This window comes from Pleurodeles waltl, chromosome 6 (assembly GCF_031143425.1).
Source record: "Pleurodeles waltl isolate 20211129_DDA chromosome 6, aPleWal1.hap1.20221129, whole genome shotgun sequence".
In the NCBI taxonomy this organism is placed as follows: domain Eukaryota; kingdom Metazoa; phylum Chordata; class Amphibia; order Caudata; family Salamandridae; genus Pleurodeles; species Pleurodeles waltl.
The window spans coordinates 1671700710-1671721865 of record NC_090445.1 but is presented as its reverse complement, the minus strand read 5'-3'; the positions used below and the strand labels follow the sequence as shown (position 1 = coordinate 1671721865).

At 44.1% G+C, this 21156-nt stretch overlaps 1 protein-coding gene across 2 annotated transcripts in view; it reads left to right on the top strand.

Annotated features, from left to right (window-relative positions):
• The first annotated feature begins 687 nt into the window (after positions 1 to 687).
• The window catches only part of STOM (stomatin), a 129635-nt gene continuing 109166 nt past the window's right edge, over positions 688 to 21156 (top strand). Inside the window, exon 1 of one of the 2 annotated variants that reach the window (XM_069241663.1) lies at positions 688 to 1146. In XM_069241663.1, coding sequence (XP_069097764.1) covers positions 1098 to 1146 — 49 coding nt within the window. In that variant the 5' untranslated portion in view covers positions 688 to 1097. Of the gene's footprint in view, positions 1165 to 21156 lie in introns of both variants that reach the window. The other variant, XM_069241662.1, reaches the window with a different exon arrangement.

The following is a 21156-nucleotide window of genomic DNA, read 5'->3' as shown; positions in this document are numbered from 1 at the left end:
CAAGGTTTTTAGAGAGGGTCGCCTGAAAACGGTGATAGGTGTTTTTTTGTTTGTTTGTTTCTCAAAGAACAGATAGCAGGTGATTTTGAAAAGCAATTGTATTAACAGGCATTATACTCGCTTTAAAAAATGCATTTTATTTTTGTTCTTAGTGCCTCTGCAGTAGTTGTATGCTGAACAGCGCTGTCATTCGGTACGCTCGGCTGAAGTAAAACTGTAGTCCTTCTACTACTTTCGTGAAATGTCCCGGTTTTTGGCTTTAAAATTCTGGTGGCCCTAACAGGGTTGTCATGGGGGCTGTAAGAGGCGATAAAAGCTTGTCTGCCACTGACAACAGTGGAGAGTGTGGCACGGACAGGCCCATACAGGCTCCGAAAGCAACGAGGGTCTGGTTTGGTTTAGATAGTACGAGCGCCTAGAAGCCCTGGCAGTGAGGGGGCAGGACCCTGCCCAGGATGAAAGCCAGAAAGAGAACAGAGGGTCTCCAGGGCTGTAAGAGGGGGGCACAGCCACTCTGGAGCCTGATGGGGCAAGCTGAGGGGCGGACCTAGGACAGGGTCCCTACGGTTCTTGACAGCTGTGTGAGGGTGCGGTGAGCTAGGTTGGTGGGAGGGTCAAGTAGGCGCTAGTTGGTGAGCGAATGAGGTTGTCTTTAAGGCGATGGGTGAAGCTGGTTGGGGTCCAGGCAGAGCCTGGGGCGCTTCACACCTCCAGGGTGCAGAATTGGACCGGGAGAGGCAGGGACCAGGGCGGGGAGCGCTAGGCTCCGGGGGGTGGGTAATGCTGTGGGCGTGGTGGGACCAAAAGGGTTGCTGGCACCCCACCCACCCTCCAGCTGCGGGCAGGGCTGTGGGCGGGGTGATGTACGCCCCTGTGAGGCAGGGGCGAGGGCGGGTGATTTACGCCCCCGTTGCGATGGGCGTGGGGAGGCAGGACCGAGGGAGGGGTGAGGTTATTCCTCCCCGCTCCTTCGGCAGTGGGCGGGCTGGGGCAGCTGCCCGGGGCGGGCCCAGCACTGACAACCCAAGCTCGGCCTGCTTCTGCTCGCTGCCTGCGCCATTCTGGAGCTGCACCCCCTGAAGCGGAGCACCGAGGCCATGGCGGACAAGGACCCCCAGCAGCCCAAGCCCCGTCGGACGAACGAAGGTGTGGGCCACATTGAGAGTAAGAGAGGGTACAGGGGGAGATCTGGAGGCGATCCCACGCGCTCAATGGGGGTGACTGGGCTTGGGACGGGGTCCGAAGTGCGTAGAGAGAGGGGCTGGGAAGGGGGGTGTGTTTTGGGGGAGAACAGTGGAGGGCAGGGAGGGGCGGCTCCACTTGGGAAGGGGCGTGTGGTGTTTGAAGCAGAGTCCAGAGGAGGGGAGAGGGTCTGAAGTGGGGCAGGGGGGTGTGGGATACCTACGAGAGACCAGGACTGGGGAAGGGGGGTGTGGGATAGCGACGGGAGACGTGAGACCAGTCAGGACTGGGGAAGGGAGGTGTGGGATAGCGACGGGAGACCAGGCAGGACTGGGGAAGGGGTGTGTGGGATAGCGACGGGAGACCAGGCAGGACTGGGGAAGGGGTGTGTGGGATAGCGACGGGAGACCAGGCAGGACTGGGGAAGGGGTGTGTGCGATAGCGACGGGAGACGTGAGACCAGTCAGGACTGGGGAAGGGGTGTGTGGGATAGCGACGTGAGACCAGTCAGGACTGGGGAAGGGGTGTGTGGGATAGCGACGGGAGATTAGTCAGGACTGGGGAGGGGGGCGTGGGATACCGACGGAAGACCAGAGAGGAAAGGGGAAGGGGGGTGTGGGATAGCGACGGGAGACAGGCAGGTCTGGAGAAGGTGTGTGTGGGATAGCGTCGGGAGACCAGACCAGACAGGACTGGGGAAGGGGTGTGTGGGATAACGACGGGAGATTAGTCAGGACTGGGGAGGGGGACGTGGGACACCAACGGGAGACCAGGACTGGGAAAGGGGGGTGTGGGATAGCGACGGGAGACCAGGCAGGACTGGGGAAGGGGGGTGTGGGATAGCGACGGGAGACCAGGTCTGGGGATGGAGTGTGTGGCCTTTACATCAGAGCCCAGAGAAGGGAAGAGGGTCTGAAGTTGGGAATGGGTGTATAGGATACCAATGGGTGACCAGTCAGGACTAGGAAGGAGTATGTGGTGTTAGGGGGGTGTCGAAGACGAGGGGAGCCTTCAGTGGGGAAGGAGTGTGTGCTGAAGAGATTGAAGTAGGGGAGACGAGTCTTGATTGGGGATAGGCCAGGGGAGAAGGCAGGGTCTGGATTGGGGAAGGTTTGTTTGGTGTTAAGGAGACCCCCTGGACAGGCGAGTGTGGGCTGGAGAAGTATGTGGGGTGAAGCAGTGTAGAGGAGTGCAGAGCTCGAAAAATCATAAAAATGTTGCTAGACCTGCTGGTCAAGTAACTTAAATAATCTACTCGACCTAACTGTAATGCACTTGACCCGTAAAGGGTCTCAAATTGTGTGATCCTAGGCAAATAGTTTTCAAAGTCGCCTTTTTCTTAATTCTCAAGTGTGATTGCACCTTCAAATATGTGAGCTCAGCATTTCTGCAGTACAAAAAAAACTTTTGTTTGATTAAGTAGACTAGAGTTTGCTGCATATATCACAAGAATCTAGCCCACATACCCAAGAGGTCTAGCCCACATAACCTAGGACTTCTTTTAGTTTACTAACAACATTTCCATCAGGGCAGGAGTGTTTCTCAGTTTGTTTAAATACTCAGTTTTAATAAATATATAACTAAACCCTGATGTGGTAACATATTGTCATCCACACACACAGTAACTTTCAAAGAAATGTCCAAAAACCTCTCCACTAACTTGAAGCTTTACTGATAAAACAATATAGTGTATTAACCTATGAAAATTGGGTTTCAGAAAACATGTCCTTTGCACATCAAATTGTAAAGTATTCTGATTTGTTTTTATCCTATTAAAATATTTTTTCATCACACAGAAATATAAAAAAGGGATTTCACAACTACTGAAATATATTTTGAAATGTTTGCACAGTTGACTTTGTCATTTAAATGTTGTGTGTTAGGAAAAACCTGACACCATACATCCTTTTATTTTACATTCTAAGCAGCAGGTCACACAGTGCACCTTACAATATCCTGGAACTCTGCAGTCAGAAGGAAAATTGTAAGAAAAACTGACTTTTGACCTCTGTGAACACAGAGCAAATGTGACATAAGAACAAGATTTAAATGCATCTTTTATTGCCCCTCCACTTTTCAACTGAACAGAACACCTGTTCAGTTTCAATTGCCAGAAGGGACCTGTAAGTATTAAAAAATAGCTGAATCTGAGCGTGGGAGTGGATTTTTCGAGCCCTGGAGTGTGGATTGGAGGAGCCCTGGAGTGAAGATTGGACTGGGTTAAGAGAGTACCGGAGGATGAGCAGAGAGGTGCCGGGCTTGGGGGGTGTGGTGTAAAGGGAACGCAGAACCCTTCATTCTGAACTGGGGAAAGGATTGTTTGGAGGGAATCTAGTGACAGGGACTTGGTGTTGGGATCAGGGCTCAAAAGGTGAGGGTTGTACTGAAAGGGAACTCAAGGTTATTGGAGGAAGTGTTGAGGCTGCCCGAGGGGCGGGGGAGAGGGGGTCGTTGGGGTCCTGAGAAAGTCTACTGTATAAGTAAACCTCATGCAATGGCTGTACAAAATGTCCTGTAAACAATCAAAATTTGGCAGTACTTGCATCTTCATGGTAATGCATCAGTGTTGTACTGTAACTAACGAGAAAGCAGAAGTAATTAGGGATTGCCACAAGGGAGGGATCCAGGGAGAACGGATTGAAGGGGTAAACAAAAGATCCAGTGGGGAAGGGGCGGGGGGGGCGGAGGAGAAGATGCTGAACACATTTTGAGGCTGCACAGATGGGTTTAAGGAAGAGTACTGAGAAGGGAACGGCACCATAGTGGGAGACCACCAAAGCAGTGGACTGAAGTAACCAGCTGAAGTGAGATGGAAACCAAAAGCCATACAGATGGAAAGGAGTTCAGGAGAAAATCACAGTGTGAACTTTTCCAGTTACAGGGCGAAGGAACATTGGAGCTAGCAAGATGGGGGCAGGATGTAGGAATGTAGCCACAGGGAGGAGCATGGGATCAAAGTTCAAATACTTTATTTCGGACGATGAGCTTAGGAAACAATTCACACAATCCCCAAAAATTATATATATATATATATATATATATATATATATATATATATATATATATATATATATGAAATCCTACAGGGCTTAGCATTTCAGGAGCATTCTTTATACCGAGATAGCTCTTATATGTGCTAATAGAAATGTATGTGTATCTGTAACTCACCAAATTTGTGAACTTATCAAACAGCATCTTATGTTACTAAAATCATAGATTACAAATTTATAGTTCACAAATGTCAACAGCATTATGTACAGTACAGTAATTCATAAACCTATTCATGAGGTGCAGTGTGCCTATGCCTTGAACATCCATCAGTTCTTTTTTAAACTTTTTCAAGGGACATCTCATTTCCCAAGCAGAACAGCAGCAAGAGTTATCACATATCAAATGAGATGTGCTTATTCCTAAACTTGCTCCATGGCAAAGGACCTAATCATTGGGAGAGCACACCAGTTACCCAGAAATGGGGATAAAGGACCAGAGACCTAACCTTGAGGAGAAAGAGCATCTGGGGCCAGCCACAATGTAGCAATATTTTTTGGCCCAGCCATCCAGAGAAAGCCAGAGACCTATCTGCAGCGATAAGGCACTAAGCAGCAGAAATATAGTATTGTGTGTGAGCCACCCTTCAGGTGAAGTCTTTAGTGACCATGCCATGGAGTGTAATTTATTGGTTTTTGTGTGTGTGTTTTGTTTAATAGTGTTGACTACATCATGTTAACCACAGAGCACTTTACGGGAAGGGATCATACCTCAATTATCAGATAAAGTATAGGCATGAAACATTATCAGTAAATATATTGTGATTATTTTACAGCATTTACATTTGAGAGAGAAAGGTCGTCTTAACAAAGTTTCTTATAAAAAGGATTCTTTGTCACTGTGCCTATTCATCTGAGGGATTGTTGAGGTTAAAGGGGTCTTAAAGTTGCTTCAACAGCAGTTCTTTCATTCCTTTCCTAAAGGAGACAGAGAATGGGCAATTCTAATTTTTAGAGGGATGTGATTCCAAAGTTTGGCACCATCCCCAGAGAAGGGTGTTTGTGCTTTTGATTATTAATTTTAAGGTTTTCTGAAGTTACCCATTTTGTGCTCATGGAGCTATTTTCCCCCCTTCGAATTTGAGTTTCTGAGCTAAGTCAGTAGAATTACAGTGCACGGCCTTACAGTATATGTAATGCAGACGGTCTTCAGAATGCAGATGGTTTCTATTAGTAGTCTGTTCTGAGATCGTACTGCTGTTTATATGTAGCCAGTATTTCTATTGTGATTGATTTTGCTTGCAGGTGAGTTAAGACCTGTTTTTTAGGGAGCCAAGCTAGCTTTAGGAAGGCATGTGATTTTGACAATACCATAGTCCAAACTTCAGAGAACAAGAAGTTAGACTAGTGTTAATAGGTTTAGTTCAGTTTAGGTTTTTAAAGTTGCAATGGTACGCAATTGCCAATTGGCATTTATTGCATGATTGTTGATAATTCCTTGCAGACACACTGTGTTGTCAAAGATGAAACATGGGGTGGGTATAATAGTGTTATTCCCAATGTGTTCAATTCAATTGTCCATTTGTGAGTGAGGGTAGGGTTGTCATTAGAGGTGATAAGAAGGTAGTTTGTTTGATCCAGATTCAATATTAGAAAGTGTTTGCCATACACATGTCCTTGTTCAGTATTATTGTTTTCAATAGAGCTTAGTATTTCCAGTCCACTAGTGCATTCTTAGGCCCTGTTCTTTAATCTTTTCATTTGATGGTTCCACATGTTGGTTGAAAGGTGTCCGAGCCACAATTGATCCTTGTGGGACGCCATGTGGTCACATTGTGGAATCTGAAGTTTGTTCCCTCATTTTCACCGTGTAGGACATGTACTTCAGGAAGGAGCCCATCTAGTTAAACATATTAATGTCCATTCCCATCCTTTCACTGGGTGTCGAGAGGAGGGTCTAGTTTCTGGCATCACTGAAAGCAGCTGCAAGATCCGGAAGGACTAGTAGAGGCAAGATTGTCCTCTAATCCAGGATCTTTATTGCGTCATCTATTACCGCTAAAGTTGCCTTTTCATCGTTGGCAGCCTCTTTGAAACTGGATTGGTTTGTGTCAAACAGGTTATCATTACTAAAGTCTTCCTCCCACTGTACATACTGTTGTCGCTGTGGTCTAGCTCGGAAATGGCAGCCCTCTAAGCGGTCTGAAGTTATTGAGGTCAGTGATCCTGAGTAGAGAGTTGTGAATCGAATCACCACGGTGAACTGAGACAATTTTTTTTCTGGTTATTGACATGAGTTCAAATGAGTCAAACTTTGTACGAAATTTTAGATGTAGCTCTATTTTGGGGCATTACCTGGTGACAGCATAATGCTGTTCCTGGCTTTTTCTTTTTTTTTTTTTCTTTTTCTTTAAACTACTTACATGTCCACATTTAGTATTACAGTTGTTCTGTTTAGTTGGTTAAAATGGCTTGGAGATTTTTTGACTCATGTCAATATCTGCTTTTGCTGAATTAATTTGAAAGAGCAATGTTTTCACCTTAAGTATAGATTTTATGTATTTCTTTTTTAATTTTGTTCTTAGCAGTTGTTAGGGCGTAAAACTTGACACACAATTAATTGTCTCATCATATCTTTACTCGCCCCCTCACTGACATTCTCCTTTCATTGAGATATTTGAGAACCATAATACCAATTGTTTTTGTCTTTCTATGACTTACGGTATAATGTCATACAAGGCTGGTGTTGCAACTTGGTATTAATTTATAGCTCAGCGCTTCACTTTGTTGTTACCTGATTTCCGTAACAATTTTCTCTCTATATCCTTGCCCAGCTTTTTTTGGCAAATATTTTTTGGGCATTTACATCTTTTAAGGGATATTTGGGTTGGCCTTTAATAGTTGAGGCGGAGAAAGGGATGCTGAATTGTATTTGCAGTTAGGCTGACCAACAAACTATAGTTTTTTAAATATAATTATTTGGCCTTTTTGGCGATGATCAACTCCAAAAAGCATTTAATAAAATGTTTTTCTTCCTTCCAATAATTGTTCAATAGGTTTAGGTGTCAAGTTGGTTTTGTTTCCCCAGTAATTGTTGAAATCTCCTAAAATGATATTTGTGTTTTTGTTTTTGAGTCTTATTGTGTCCGATAAGTTCTTAGTGTAGAGATCGAGTATTATATGATTTTCTACAATGTAGTTATTGTTCTGCCACGTGCTTTTCCAGACCTTTTCTCCTTCCTGACAAGGTTGCTGTTGGCAGTATTCCCAAATAAATGTTTGTGATTCTGGGTGGTGAAAGTGAAAAATAAATGTTGATGTTAACCATGCCACCCCAGATAGCCCTGTATTTTTTAATGCATTCTTTCTGTTGTCTTGACATTATAATTATCCATTTTATAGTGTTTACTCTTGAAATACCATTCTTCTCTGCGTCTTCTTTGTTTGCCCACACTCCAGCTTGAGAACCCTTCAGTCATGCAAAGCATAGCCGGTTCATAATGGTGATACTAACAGAGCAAACTTCACAAGAGAGGACTCTAGGAGCTATGGTGCAAGTCTCCATGAAGTCTGAAGGACTACAAACATAGGATAACACCACCAAATTAGATTTCAGTAGAGTTTGGAATGCTGAGTAAAAGTGCGCGAGCTGGAAGTGCCTTGTAGAAAATACACAAATGAGCTCATAGAGTCACAAGGCTCTGGCCTCCGGCGCTAGATTTTCAAGCAAGAGAAGTAGAGTAAAAACTTTTATTGCAAGAACCTGGTGTTCTCTCACTCCTAGGAAAGAGCAGTTTATTTTGCAAGTAAATCCCAGCAACTTTGAAGACACTATTGTGAAGTAAGCACGGTCCTTCCATACGTTCCTGAAATTAGCTAGTGCATTTTGTTTAAGCATCAGAAATCTTGTTTCTGCTTCTCATCCCAACCTTGGATGAGACCACCATCATCCCAAAGTCTTGCTCTGCAAGTGCTGTATAATCTTAGTGCAACTGGGGATGTTGGTTGACTCAGATCCTCACTCAAAAACTATTATCTTGGTCTCTGAAGGTGGGCATTCACTCAGCATTGAAGAACAGAGTACATCCTTTGCCCGGTGGAAAGAGCACAACTGTGCTTTTGCATACACGCCACACCAACGTTAGGAGCAATAAGACACTGTTGCCAATTATTTTTGCTCAAAAGCAATTGGGTGCATTAAATAGAAATGATAAAGCAAATGATAGACATTTTGCCCAACCTTTCTTCCACCATGGGATGTTTGCAATCTTATAGATTGACTCCCTTCATCAGGGCGACCTAACCGCGCTATCTCATGACCACATCCCTCCCAGCAGTGAAAACACAACAATATGAGCTAGCGTGGCCTAGAGCTGGTATGGAAAGGCCTGTAGTTTAGTATTCATCTTAAAGTAGCACCCAGTCCACATCTAAGGTCATTTAAAAACAATTTTAGTCTACAGAAAGTGCAGCACACCTCTGCACCACACAGGCTTTTTGAAAAAGTCAGGGCGTAGATGTGGCCTAGTGGCTTGAGCTATGGAACCTGGGGACTCAGGTTCGAATCCCAGCATCGGTGCTTGTCTCAACAGCTTGTGACTCTGGGCAAAACGCTTAATCTTCCTGTGCCTAAAAACTGTGGATTGTGTGTATGAATTGTGTGGGTGGGACCCTATCCCACCAAGTAATGTACAGCACTCTGTTGGCTTCTAACTAGGTTAGTGCTATATAAGTGCTAATAAATACATACAAGGGGACCTGGTGGTTGGACTGGAACTGTTTCTGGGCACCGACTGAGTAACAAGTAAAAACCCATGTCTGGGGGCTTCCTGGACTGTATAATTCTGGGTTTTCTTACCCCCTTTCAAAATCGAGGGGATGTATTTGGTTCCAAAGGGGAGTCATTGGCAGGCCCTGAGAAATGTATTATCTGCTTTTGGGAGTTTTAAACACGTGATGACCCCTATTCTTCATTTACTAAAGCGCCCCTATCATTGCTGTGGCTCCATTGGCTTGAACTTTGCACTTATTGAAGTGCCAGGAAATCTTCAGCTAAATTTGAATACTTCAAGCCTCCTGCGCAAGTTGATGATTTATTTTTATGAATTTGTTGACCCCATTCAGTGTTGGATAAGAATCGAGCTGCAAATAGACGTTTTATACACCTCCAGGCAGTAACTCAAAAGTGAGGGTCAGGTTTTGATGTCCTGAGACCCAGGGATACCATTACTTTGTTTTTGGTATATTTATCACAGGGCCATCTATTTATGAAACAGAATCATCCAACTTTCGTGGATTTGCATTATCAAATTTTCAGTTTCCGCAGATAACACTGCGCCATACGCAAGTGAGAGACGCTGGGCTTAGTTCCCATGCATTAGCATTCATGTTTAGAATCCTTCAGATTAGGAGCAGACTGAAAGCATGTGGACTAATTCGCAACATAGTCATCCAGACTTATCACGAACAATCAAGCCCCTGATACCTCCCTAACCTAACCTGAGCCCTGGCTTCATTCAGTCTTCCAGAGTTGTCCTGGTGGAGCCACTGAATAAAGATGTTCTGAGCCTAGTTCCAGTTCTGTGTGTTCAGAGCTTCCCAGCAATGTTTATAGCAGCCCTGAGGCCTTCAGCTCTCAGCCTAACCTCCCTTGCCCTAAATTCCACATATTCCCTAATCGGTAATGTTGAACTCAAACACAGTGTTTGATCCACTCTCCTGCATAGGTGAAATGATATATACCTGTCTACGTTCCATTCACTACAGCTCCTGCCATCATAGTTGCCAGGCAGACTTTAAGGGCAGGAGAAACAGGTGCACGATACAGGTGGCAGACCTTCATCCTGGTGGAATGAATACTGGGAAGCCAGCACCGCAGAGAGCGGCAGAAGTCCTGACACTTCGTTTCAAGTTGCTTCTCTTTTCCACGTCTTTGTATTTACTTTTTCCGTCTTCAGTGTATTTATTCCCAACCATCCGAAGTTGCCTCTTCTTCTTCACTTTCTAAATTCCCTAGGCCGTTTGCAGGTTTCTTCCTGGCTGCCATCCACAGGAGCCCGTGACACATCCACAAGGCTACTCGTTTGGTGCTGTGTCTTGTCCAATTTCCCAGATCCATTACTAAACAGGAAGCTTAAAGTGCAAACAGATTGCCAGCACGGGTTATGAAACAAGAGTAACTAACTCCAGTGTGTGGTTGAGCAATGTTAGACTTCCCACTGAAAGTGCAGTTTTCGAAATCATATGATGGTTTGAACTTCCTTATGAAAGATTCCATTATGATGAGTTAAATATTCAGTTATGTCTGTTGTATGTATGGTTTGCGTTTTTTTGCTTGCTGTAGACCTCTCATGCTTTTAACACTTCTCAAGAACATTTTTGTTGTTTGTTGAAATATATATATATATATACATATACACACACACACACACACTGTCTAATATGCAGTCACTGTACATGCCAGCAGACTGTGTACTGCGCCACCTTGGATAAAAATATGCAATTTGTTTTTAATTTTAGGACTATGGGCCTTATGTACATAGAAGCAGGTCGCAAGTTGTAGGCGCAAATTACACATTGAGCATTTGCGACCAGTCTGAAATTTTATGATTGGTCCTTTGTAGAAATGGGGTGTAGAGCAAAAGTCCCATTGGCAGGAGGACGTGCAGCACCTCCCTACAGGTTCTTATCAGATCACCGTTTGCCATCCCTTGTGATTGGTCATGAACCCGGGAAAAGTGGCTTACAAGGGAGCTCTGAGTACTATCATCCCTGCATCACTATTCCCAAACAAGAAACTTTTTTTAAAGCAGCCCGTGTTCCTTAAAGGAAGAATGCCTTTAAATGTATATATCGTTTTTGTTTTTTTTCCAAAAATGCTTCATGTATGGGAAGGCTTCAGGGTCGCAGGCAGCGTTTCCCTGAATTCTCCCAGCAGGTGCTCCACACGATTTCCAAACAGAAACTGACCACTGGAGGCAGCGCCCCCTGTGTGAACAGTAACCACTTTATTTGAGTTGTTGCAACTTTTCAATGTTTTGCAACTCCAGTTGCGGTTGCAAACCATTGGTGCATACTATTGCGAACCAGAATTAGGAGGCAACGTCCCGTTCACTACCTGTCCCAACCGCTGTTCGAAATGACTTGGAAAACGCTCTTTGGTTCAGAAAGTAATTTTTTTTCCAAGATGCAAAAGGGGTTTAGTACATTATCAAAGGTCTGTGATTTTGCACATCTGAGGATGTGCGGCCGCAACAGCGCTTTGTACAGGAGGTCGCTTGTTCGTTTATCATCAGTGAGTATGACAACACCTGTCATTGGAGGAGAATGTTTTTTTACTTGTTCCTGTCTGCTTTTTGAACCGAAGTTAATGCGGGTATATTAGTTCACTATGACATTTAAAAACGCATTAGATCGATGATTGTAATGCCACAAACATGATTTCAATGTTTTATTGCCTATTTTATTAGATTATAGCCATATAAACTGTAGCACAAGGCACACATTTGGCACTGTAAACACTGAAATGAAGGGAACCAGGAATTCGATGTTAGTTGAAGTCAGCGACATAAAAGTACAGAAATAGGATTTTAAGTTTAGCTGACCTGTTGTGATGCTCAGTTAAAAAAAACAGACAGCTGTTCCAAACCTCCTCCTAAGTGAATGGCAAATACAGATAGTGACTGTCATGTTTATATACACGGGACATATGCTACCGTTTTGAACATAACATATTCTTTTATAATTACTGTGTATTTATAAGCAGCAGTCCTCGAGCAGAAGCAGAGAAGTGCTTTAAGGTAGAGTTATATCAAACCTTACAGAAATTGGCCAAAAAATTGTCAACGCAACCCATACTTGAAATAACTTAAGAAAAGTGAAAGACTCATATGTTTTAAAACATATGGGACACCCAATCAATACTCTTCTTTCTTGTCTGCACTGTTAAATATGAGATGCACTTGATCAGTTGATTTGACAAATTTACGTGGAGAAAACTATTAAACAGACATACTCACTTCTCTAAATCTCCCCCGCGCTAATGGAGCGGCCAACACTGCAATGGCCTCAGGCACTGAAGAATTAACCATTATATAAATGTGGGAAGAGTTCAATTTTTTATTTGATTGAATCTTTTGTATTAAAGAGTGAAGCAGGCAGGTTGTGTTTCAGTGCTTTTGCATTGTCCATTACACTGTTGGTTGTAACATCTTTGGATGTTGTTCAAAGAGGCCATGAATGCAATTACACCATAGTAATTAAGAAGTGTCCCGTTACCACTAGTAGCATAAACACACGCATGCCAGAGATCAGGATTGGCGCTGCATAATCTTACATTACTCAGTGCCTTGTTCCGTCCAATTATCTAACATCACTGATTATGCACTAAGCTGAACTATGTCATATCTGCACCATGTCATTAGCTGTTTCTGGTTTCTTAGCAGCACCCTGGATCTGTCCCTTGTGCTGATTCAATGAATCACTCTAATGTCGCCTTGCACTTGTTACATAAGTGCTCATGACTCTTTGAAGTCACTTCTGATATCTTTAACAGTTGGGGGGATAAGAGATAAGCAGGCCTTTGAGAGGGTGTGGTCTTTCTTATGTTGGTTTCAGTCTGGAGCAGTGGTTCCCAACCTGTGGTCCATGGACCCCTGGGAGTCCGCAAAGCCTCCTCTGGGGGTCCGCGACTGCTTAGAAAATTAAATAATATTAACAGATTAGGTCCCCACCTTTCAGTAATAACTCAGTGGGGGAGTCCCCAGATTCCAGTAATTATTCAGTGGGGGTCCCCGGGTTCCAGTAATGATAAAGTGAGGGTCCATAGAAGTCAAAAGGTTGGGAACGACTGATCTAGAGGCAAAGAGGACCACGTGTTGCCTGCACTTCACAAACATTTGTGCACTCCACGTCATGTCTTAGATGAGGGTGAGGACTTCGAGAATTTGGGAGATATCCCACTATAAGGTCCACACTGAGTATTGTGTGAAGCCAGTAGGACACCGGAGGCTCACCTTAGAGAACCGGGTGGCAGGAAGTGTGAAAACCATGTTGAGAAGCCCACGGCCCAGCTGTGCAGACCTCTGTGTGGTCTGTGGCCTCAAATTGCTGCCTTTCCTTTTTCAGGTGCCAGTGCCCATTTTTCAAGGCAGGTGAATAATGTTTATTGTGCTAAAAGCCAATGCTGAGGCAAGCTGCATGTTGTCTGGCTGTTATCTTTTGTATATGGATCAGGTATGAAGATTTGTGTCACTAGTGTTACAGTGGGACAAGAAAGACATGAGTGCAACACAGACTGAGCAATCCTCTGCGGTAAGAGCAGGCTAGGTCTTAGTGCAAGTAGCATAGACCCCGAAAGGCATATTTTACACAAGAGATATAGACTAGTCACTTTTTGTAACAGTTTTGGGGGTGGGACATAGTGACTGAGGCCAATCAGTAGATCATGTTGTAAGGTCTGTTGGATACATGAGTAGCATCCAAATTTGCCATCTGTTGTGGTACAACCTGCCATTTACCTACTTCTAGATAAATGGCAGGAAGTTCACCACTTGGGGACTGTCCCAACATCCTTCTGGCATGCACCTTTGATGTGAATCTGCGCGTTGTCCGTGTACATGTGGTAGCCATTATTGTTGGGTAATGTACTATGTGACGCACACTACTGCGACCTATGGAAATATAGTTCTGTGTTTAGAGCGGCATTGTAACTCCTCGTTTTCCTTGGATCCTGCTACGCAGATGATGTCAGTGACAACACATTTCATGCTGTTAGATTGTAAATATGTGCAAAGCAAAAAGGTCTTTACTATGGAAAGTCTGATATAACCATAACAACATAGTCACTCTTGCTATAATTTTTATATATGTATATCATACACCTCAACATTTTGAAACAAAAAGTAGGGAGATATTGAAAAAATATTGGGGGAATTAATTTTGCCGGTTGACTAACATTGAAACAGAGGGAATTTTAGGCGGGAGCAAGTTAAAATAAAGCCATTTTGGGCTTTAAAAATCAGGAGTTTCCCACCTGAACAGGGAGTGTTGACACGTATGATACATGCTTTTCACGAATAACTGCTCCTCTCCAATATTGCAAATCTTTAACCTTCTCTGCGTCCTGCTGAGCTCTCCGGGATCTTCAGATTCCTGGCACTGGCGCACGATATAGTGAATTCTGAAAAGTATAATTTTTTGTTAGATTGGTGCATTACAGCTGGACTTACCCAACAATATACCCCCCACGCCCCTTGTATGGCCATTGTGCTTTGGTGCAGCAGTGTTTGGCCACCTGTGGTGGGTGAGGCAGAGGTCCTACCCAGGCCCTGCACCCAAACCCAGCTATGAACAAGGGAGCGGATTGACCGCACATAGGAGATTAACATGAAGGAACAGTTGTATGTGGTATATGATGAAGAACACTTAGAAATTTATTGCACAAACAGAAGGCTCAAGTGAAGTTATTGTTGACTTTGATTATAAGACATAAACATACTTTTAAAAACCTAGAAATTCACAAAAAGCACAGTTAAAGTATAGGTATGGCTGCAAAACAAAACCTAAAACCACAGAAATTCAACAGTATTGGTTAGGTAAACTAAACATAACATGTGCTGGTCATGCTCTGCTTGTGACTTTACATGTGACATCACACATGACATGTTAAATTAATCCACTCCCCAATAGTCTTTAAAGAGATACAGCGGTGACATCTCACCATAGAAATTATTTGTTAGTTAAGTGTCATTAACTTATCTCCTTAATTAATTTCTTCATATTTTGGTTCTCCACCCAGATGACCTGTCAACCAGGCGGAAATCACCTTTCATTTTTGGTTTCCACCTCTCACAAGTAGTTTGACACTAGGCCTTCAAAGGCTTTAGACTTAGGGCTTGCTTAGATCTTGACCGATGGAGTACTCAGTCACAAACGGGACGGATATCCTGTCCGCTGTATTACAATATCCATAGAATATAATGGGAAAACGGCGGACGTGTTATCCGTCACGTTTGTGATGGAATATCCCCCTCCTCCAAAATCTAAATCCGACCCATAGTTGTGTTATACTTGCACCCTGTTTATATTGTCTACTACACTCTTCTCATTAGGCATGGCTTTGCCAAGGGCTCGGCATTTGTGATGGTGGGATTGAGTGGGAGATATTATTTATTGTGTTAGCCAACTGTTTTAATAAAACCATTTGCTATTTGGCCACATAGAATCTTAGGACTTATTTTTCTTGTCCTGGCTTCCTCCTAACTTTATTATTTTCAATTATTTGCTGTATTCAAATTATCCAGTGGTATTGCCCCTTGTCAGCTTTGTATCCCTTTCTATCATCGATCTTTCTAGCAGGATTTCTAGTAGTGAAAATTAATATTGCGTGATGGTCATCTTTCGTACTGCCTGTTTATTCTCACACTTAACTTATTAATTACTGTACATCAACAGGACTGTGTTGTAGGACAGTCGTGTTTTCCTCTCTCTTCCTTAGTTTGGATATCTTCCAAAATTGTTGACTTTTAAAAAGAGTGTCCTCTCCTGTAGACCTCCACTGAACATGCCTTCCCTTTCTCATGTTCATGGTGCCACCTTCATCGATACATTTTCCTGGCTGTTCTGTGTGCTCTTCACTGCCCATATGGTGAGGTCCCCACATCTGTGATGTGTATTAAACCAGCACCATTGCTATGCAATACAAACTGGACACATAAATGTTGTATATCAATAAATGTCATTAAAAATGCACACAGCATTACTTGGCTGTTAACCTTTTTTCATCCAATCCGAGAGCCCTTTTGCAAGTAGGCCACCTTGGCCAGGACGCTACTTATCTAGGGCACATAGTCACACCTTGAAGCAAAATATATATTCACACACTTTTGCAAGGGATGATACTGGGAATTGAACCCACAACATCCTGTCTCCAATCAAGCATCCGGTTGGCCTGCTGTGACCTGAAAATTAGAACATTTCCTTGTCACCCACGGTTGCACGCAAACTAATTCGTGTTTAGTGTGTCTATGTTGTAATATATTTGGATAGTGCCAGCATACTGTCTTGCAGCTGCTGAGAATCCAAGTGTTCAGAGTGCTAGAGCATCATCTGATTATTGGGGAGAGGGGTGCGCCGGAGCCCAGTTTCAGAATTACAATGACATAACTGTTGTGACTGCTGAATGTATTCTGCGGGACCTAATGACTTTGATAGGTGGAGTACTCCCTGTGGATGTAGGATGGTGAACAAATGATTGAATGATTAGGTGTGCCTCCCTGGCTTGCTTAAAAGATTGAGCAGTGAGGATTCAGTCTGTGCCAGCCCACACACCTTGATCAATTTTCCTCTATGTTTTTGTGCATGACTTGAATTTCGAGAACTGTAGTAGCCTTATGATATCCTACACCTTAGGAGGCACTGTAGATGTATTTAAAGGCTACCTTGTCTAGGCCTCTTCTTTTGAAAGCTCTGTAGAGGATATACAGAAGTTTGAAGTTTATGTTCCTCAACAGGCCTATAGAGGTCTTCCCAGGCTGAATGATGTGTCCCAATTACCTCAAGTTCTCGGTTGGGCTTGCAGCTCAGTTTGTATTCCATTTGGCGTCAAAGTACTCCAGACAAGATAAAATCAGATCCCTGATGAGTTCAGTGTGATATTCCATCTGGAGGACAGCATCATTAGGTGATCAATGCTGTTTCTCCTGAACCTTTTTAAGCTGCTCCAAAAAATGTTGTCATGCCCTCAAAACTTTTATCTTCTGTGGCAGTATAGGTAGTCTTTGGGTCAGTGGTGGGTTGTGTAGGCTAGCCTACCAATTGCTATGATTTTGTCTGTGGTGCCCTTTAAGCACAATACTTTTTTTTTTTTTTTTTTGGGCCAGTAGTAGATACACCTAAGGCATTTGGTAAATTAACTCTTATATTCTGGTGTGTTTTGCATCCAAATATAGAGAGAGGAACGATCCACATACATTTGAAATCATAGTTGCTTTTTTGTCAACAATTTTAAGAGCTGCATGTAGATTTTTGACAAGTGAGGAACTAGGGAATTGAACCTTGTTGAACAATGGTGTTGTCAGCTTGACAGTGTCTTGTATCAAGAATTTGATTTGGTTCTTGTTGGTTGAGCAAAAGAGGACTCACTCTGTATATTATACACTTTCATCTTTCCATCCACAAGCATCACTTGCCAAAGGTTTCTTGGCACGAAGCTGGTGGTGGGCGATATCTAAAGTCTGGGGTATGTGATCATTCAAACAAGGGAGTTTCCGTGGATATTGTTCCTTATTTTCTTAATCTATGATTCAGAGAAAGTCAGAGGGTTATCAAGTGTTGGAATGATGTGCATAGAACATTCTTGGTTTATTCTGGTTCACTCCTTCCTATGAAGATTTTGAAAAATGTATTAGCTTAGTTTGAGCGTGGTCAGTTCCTGATGTGTAGTATGTGGTGACCCACAGTTGTCTGTGAAAGAAATATACAATGTATTCTCCAGCACTGTTCACTGATGCACCCTCGTCTTCATTCTGGGACTGTTTTCTGTCCTGTTTTGGTGATACTGTTGAGTAAGTTTCTCAGAAGCTGTTCCAGGTAAGTACTCTCCAATCTTAGAGGTGGATAGAAGATGGGATTACAGAAGGGGCTGATAAGTGTCTGCTGCTTCTGCGATTAGGCAGTGCCTCAGGGATGCAAAAAACAAGCTCACATTTCGCCCCAGGAACATTTTCTTTAATAGAGCCCCAAGAGTTTGGTATGATGATAAATTCTCAGGTCTGCAAGACATGTACATAGTGTTTAATTTGTGCCATTGGCTGCTTGTCTGAGTCAGCACTCATTTTTGGGGACCGTGACTGATTTATTTGGAGAAGAAAGTGACAGGAAAACAGTGCTGGAGAATGAAAGCATGGATGAAAAAGAACCCCCAAGAGTAAAATAAAGAAAAAGAAAGTGTGATCAAAATTGCCCGTCCACTGGATGGTGGTGCCCGGCAATTAGTGTTGTTTCATGAGATGGTTGAGCATGGTTTCAGCTTTTGCATGATTTTCTGGAAGATGAAATGGGCAGGGGGTGGAATCAAGACCAGGCAGCCTCGTTGTTCAGCAGTCACTGGCGTTCTCTGTGCCTTTATATTTTACAAATAAAGCACTTTATGTGTGAGTGCAATGTTTGGGTGTTGCAGGCGTTGTGAGTAGTGCTGAAAATTAGCCCTGTTAATCCAGGGAATTAGGGTTAAGACCATTTGCTAGGTGTAGGAAGCTGGCTATCTATGTAGAGTACCAATGTAAGCGGACACTATGCAGATAGTCCAGGGTGACCCTTGTTGGTTGACAGGGATTTAAAATAATATCCCTAAAAGCTCTCTTTTGTGGTAGTGTGGGCGCGCAGTTAGGCTTCTTAGAGGGCAGTGTTAAACATTTGTTGCACACACAGAGCCAATAAGCGAGACACACACTCAGTAAGGAAATCCAATGCCAGTTTATAAAAATAATCCTTATTTTTATATGAATTTAGATACCAAGATTATCAGAATCAGTAATATGCATTTATATATGTTTCAAAAGTTGACAGCGCAAGATCTGGAGCGGTAATGTTATCCTATGGGGAAACGACATATACTGCATTCAGGCACTTAGCAATGACTTACAGGACTGTTCTTCTGATAAGGTAAGTATGGGGCAAGATCCAAAGCAGCAGCAACAGGTCACTTTGGGAGGCACTTGGGCATCTGGGTGCAGAGGTGCTTTTCAGGCTCAGGTGCCCTAATGTTATCCTATGAGAAAAAACAGACACCTCATATAGGTACTTGGCAAGGACTTGCACAACTGTTCTTCCGGACTTGAGGTTAGCATGGGGCAAGGTCCAAGGCCTCACCAATAGGTCCTCTCGGGAGCAGGTGCAGAGATGTGTTACAGCGTCGGGTGTCCTATTCACTTCAGTTGAGATCAATCCAGCTAGAAAGCGGCTGCAAGCAGGCACTTGGGGGCCAGTACGGGGTAACCTTCAGGGAGGATCCACCCTTGAGGTCCTCTGACATGTAGGGACACCACTAGCCTACTTCATCTCAGGCTGTGGGGGTGGTCGGGTGAGGGTGTCTTTTGGAGTCAGTTCCCAGTGTAGGGGATACTCGCAGATAGAGGGAGCGTGCAGGAAGAGGCTGTAGGCGGCATTGGGAAGTTCACAGTTGGCATGCCCAAGGTGGGCTTCGGCTCTGGAGGGTCTGGGGACCACGATGGCACTGTTGGCCCACTTCAACTCGGGCTAGGGGGCACAGATGCAGTGGTGCTGTCCAGTGTTTTGGCAGTCCATAGTTCTCATGAGGCTTCTTCGGTGCCTGCAGGGTGCAGGGAAACAGCTCTGCCACACCACAGGAGATCCCGGTTACTTCTTGAAGTGCTGACGGGCCTCTCAGGCTTTTGGACACGGAACAGCTGCAGGACGAGTCACCTTTGGTGAAGTTGTCAAGGACAGCAGGTAGGCTGGTGGGGTTGGAGCCAAGTCAGTTGCTGCTCCTCAGTTCTTGGTTTTCTTAGCTCTTAGGTTACTACTTCTTCTTTAGTCCAACAAATCTGAAGTCCTGGTATCAGGGGGTCACCTAAATCCTCAATTCAGGGGCATTAAGGGGTGTGAAGGGTAGTAAACAATGGCTGCTTAGCCCTGGATGACCACTTCCTTTGGGGAGTGGGCATCACCCTGTCCCAAAATTCCTAATTCCACCACACACAAGATGGTTGAATTCCTGTTTTTGTGTTCACTTCATGCTGCTCACCCTAGAGGTGTGTCCAGCCTGTCAGTGCAACACGCCTCCTACATAGCTAATTTTCCCACCTGTACTGGTGCCAAATGGGCCTCAGGGCACGGGGTTGCCTCTCCCAGGTCTGGGGGAAGCTGGAGGCTGCATACCAAAGGTGGCAGGGACTCTGCTTTGGTATGCCGATTTACTAGCCATCCTGCCAGAGCAGGCACAGTTTTTTTACCTTGGAGAGCAGAGGCTGTCACCTCCAGGTGGTCAGAAACTTGTCTGTGGTGGCAGGCTGGTGGACACCAGTCAGCCAGCACACTCAAGGACAAGTAGGTTTTAGGGGGCACCTCTAAGGTGCCCTCTGGGTGCATGTCATAATAAATCCACTACTGGCATCAGTATTGATTTACTATGATGAGGTGTTGGATGCCAAACACCACTATCTTCCATGCAGCCATCATGTAACCTGGTCACTCGTGCTGACCAGTGTGCAGTACATGCTTTAAGATGGCTACCTGGTCACTTGCAATTTCTAGGAATACAACTAGACATCACAGGGGCATATCTGCTCATTCAGATATGCCCTCACATGTATCCTAATGCACCCTGTCGTAGGGCTCTTAAGGCCTGCTGTAGGGGTGACCTACATATAATGCATGCAGTGACTTTGTCATGGCACAGTGTGTGCCATGTCGTGTATTCACTCAGGGCTTGCACCCGGACAAGCAGTGTGCGATAGCAGGCTGTGTGCAATTTGTTTGTGGCAAAAGTTATGCTGCAGCTCTTAGGGACCCTCTTTATTACCCATGACCTAGGTACCAGTGTACCATTTATGCGGGACTTACAGGGGTGCTAAAGTCCTATGCCAATTGGAAACCATTAGACATACCTTGTTTTTAAGGAAAGAGCACTGGCACTGAAGTCTGCTTAGCAGGTCTCAATGCACTGCCAGAGTCGTAAACCAGAATCTAGTAGTTCTAAAAGAGGGCAAAAAGTGGTGGGAGGCATCTGCAAAGAAGCCCATTTTTCTACACTAGGCTTGTCTGTTGCACGTTTTGAGGAATCAGGTTTTAAAATCTCTTACAGAAGGATATTTATGTGAGCAGTTTTTGTAGTGGTAGGTAGTTTGCCTGTATTTTTTATTGCGTTCGTTGCACCCATTTCTGCTTTTTTGTTGAAGATGTTGTTTTCTTACTGTGAACCTACATTTTGAGTCGGCCACTGAGAGCCACTGTCTCAAACAGCTAA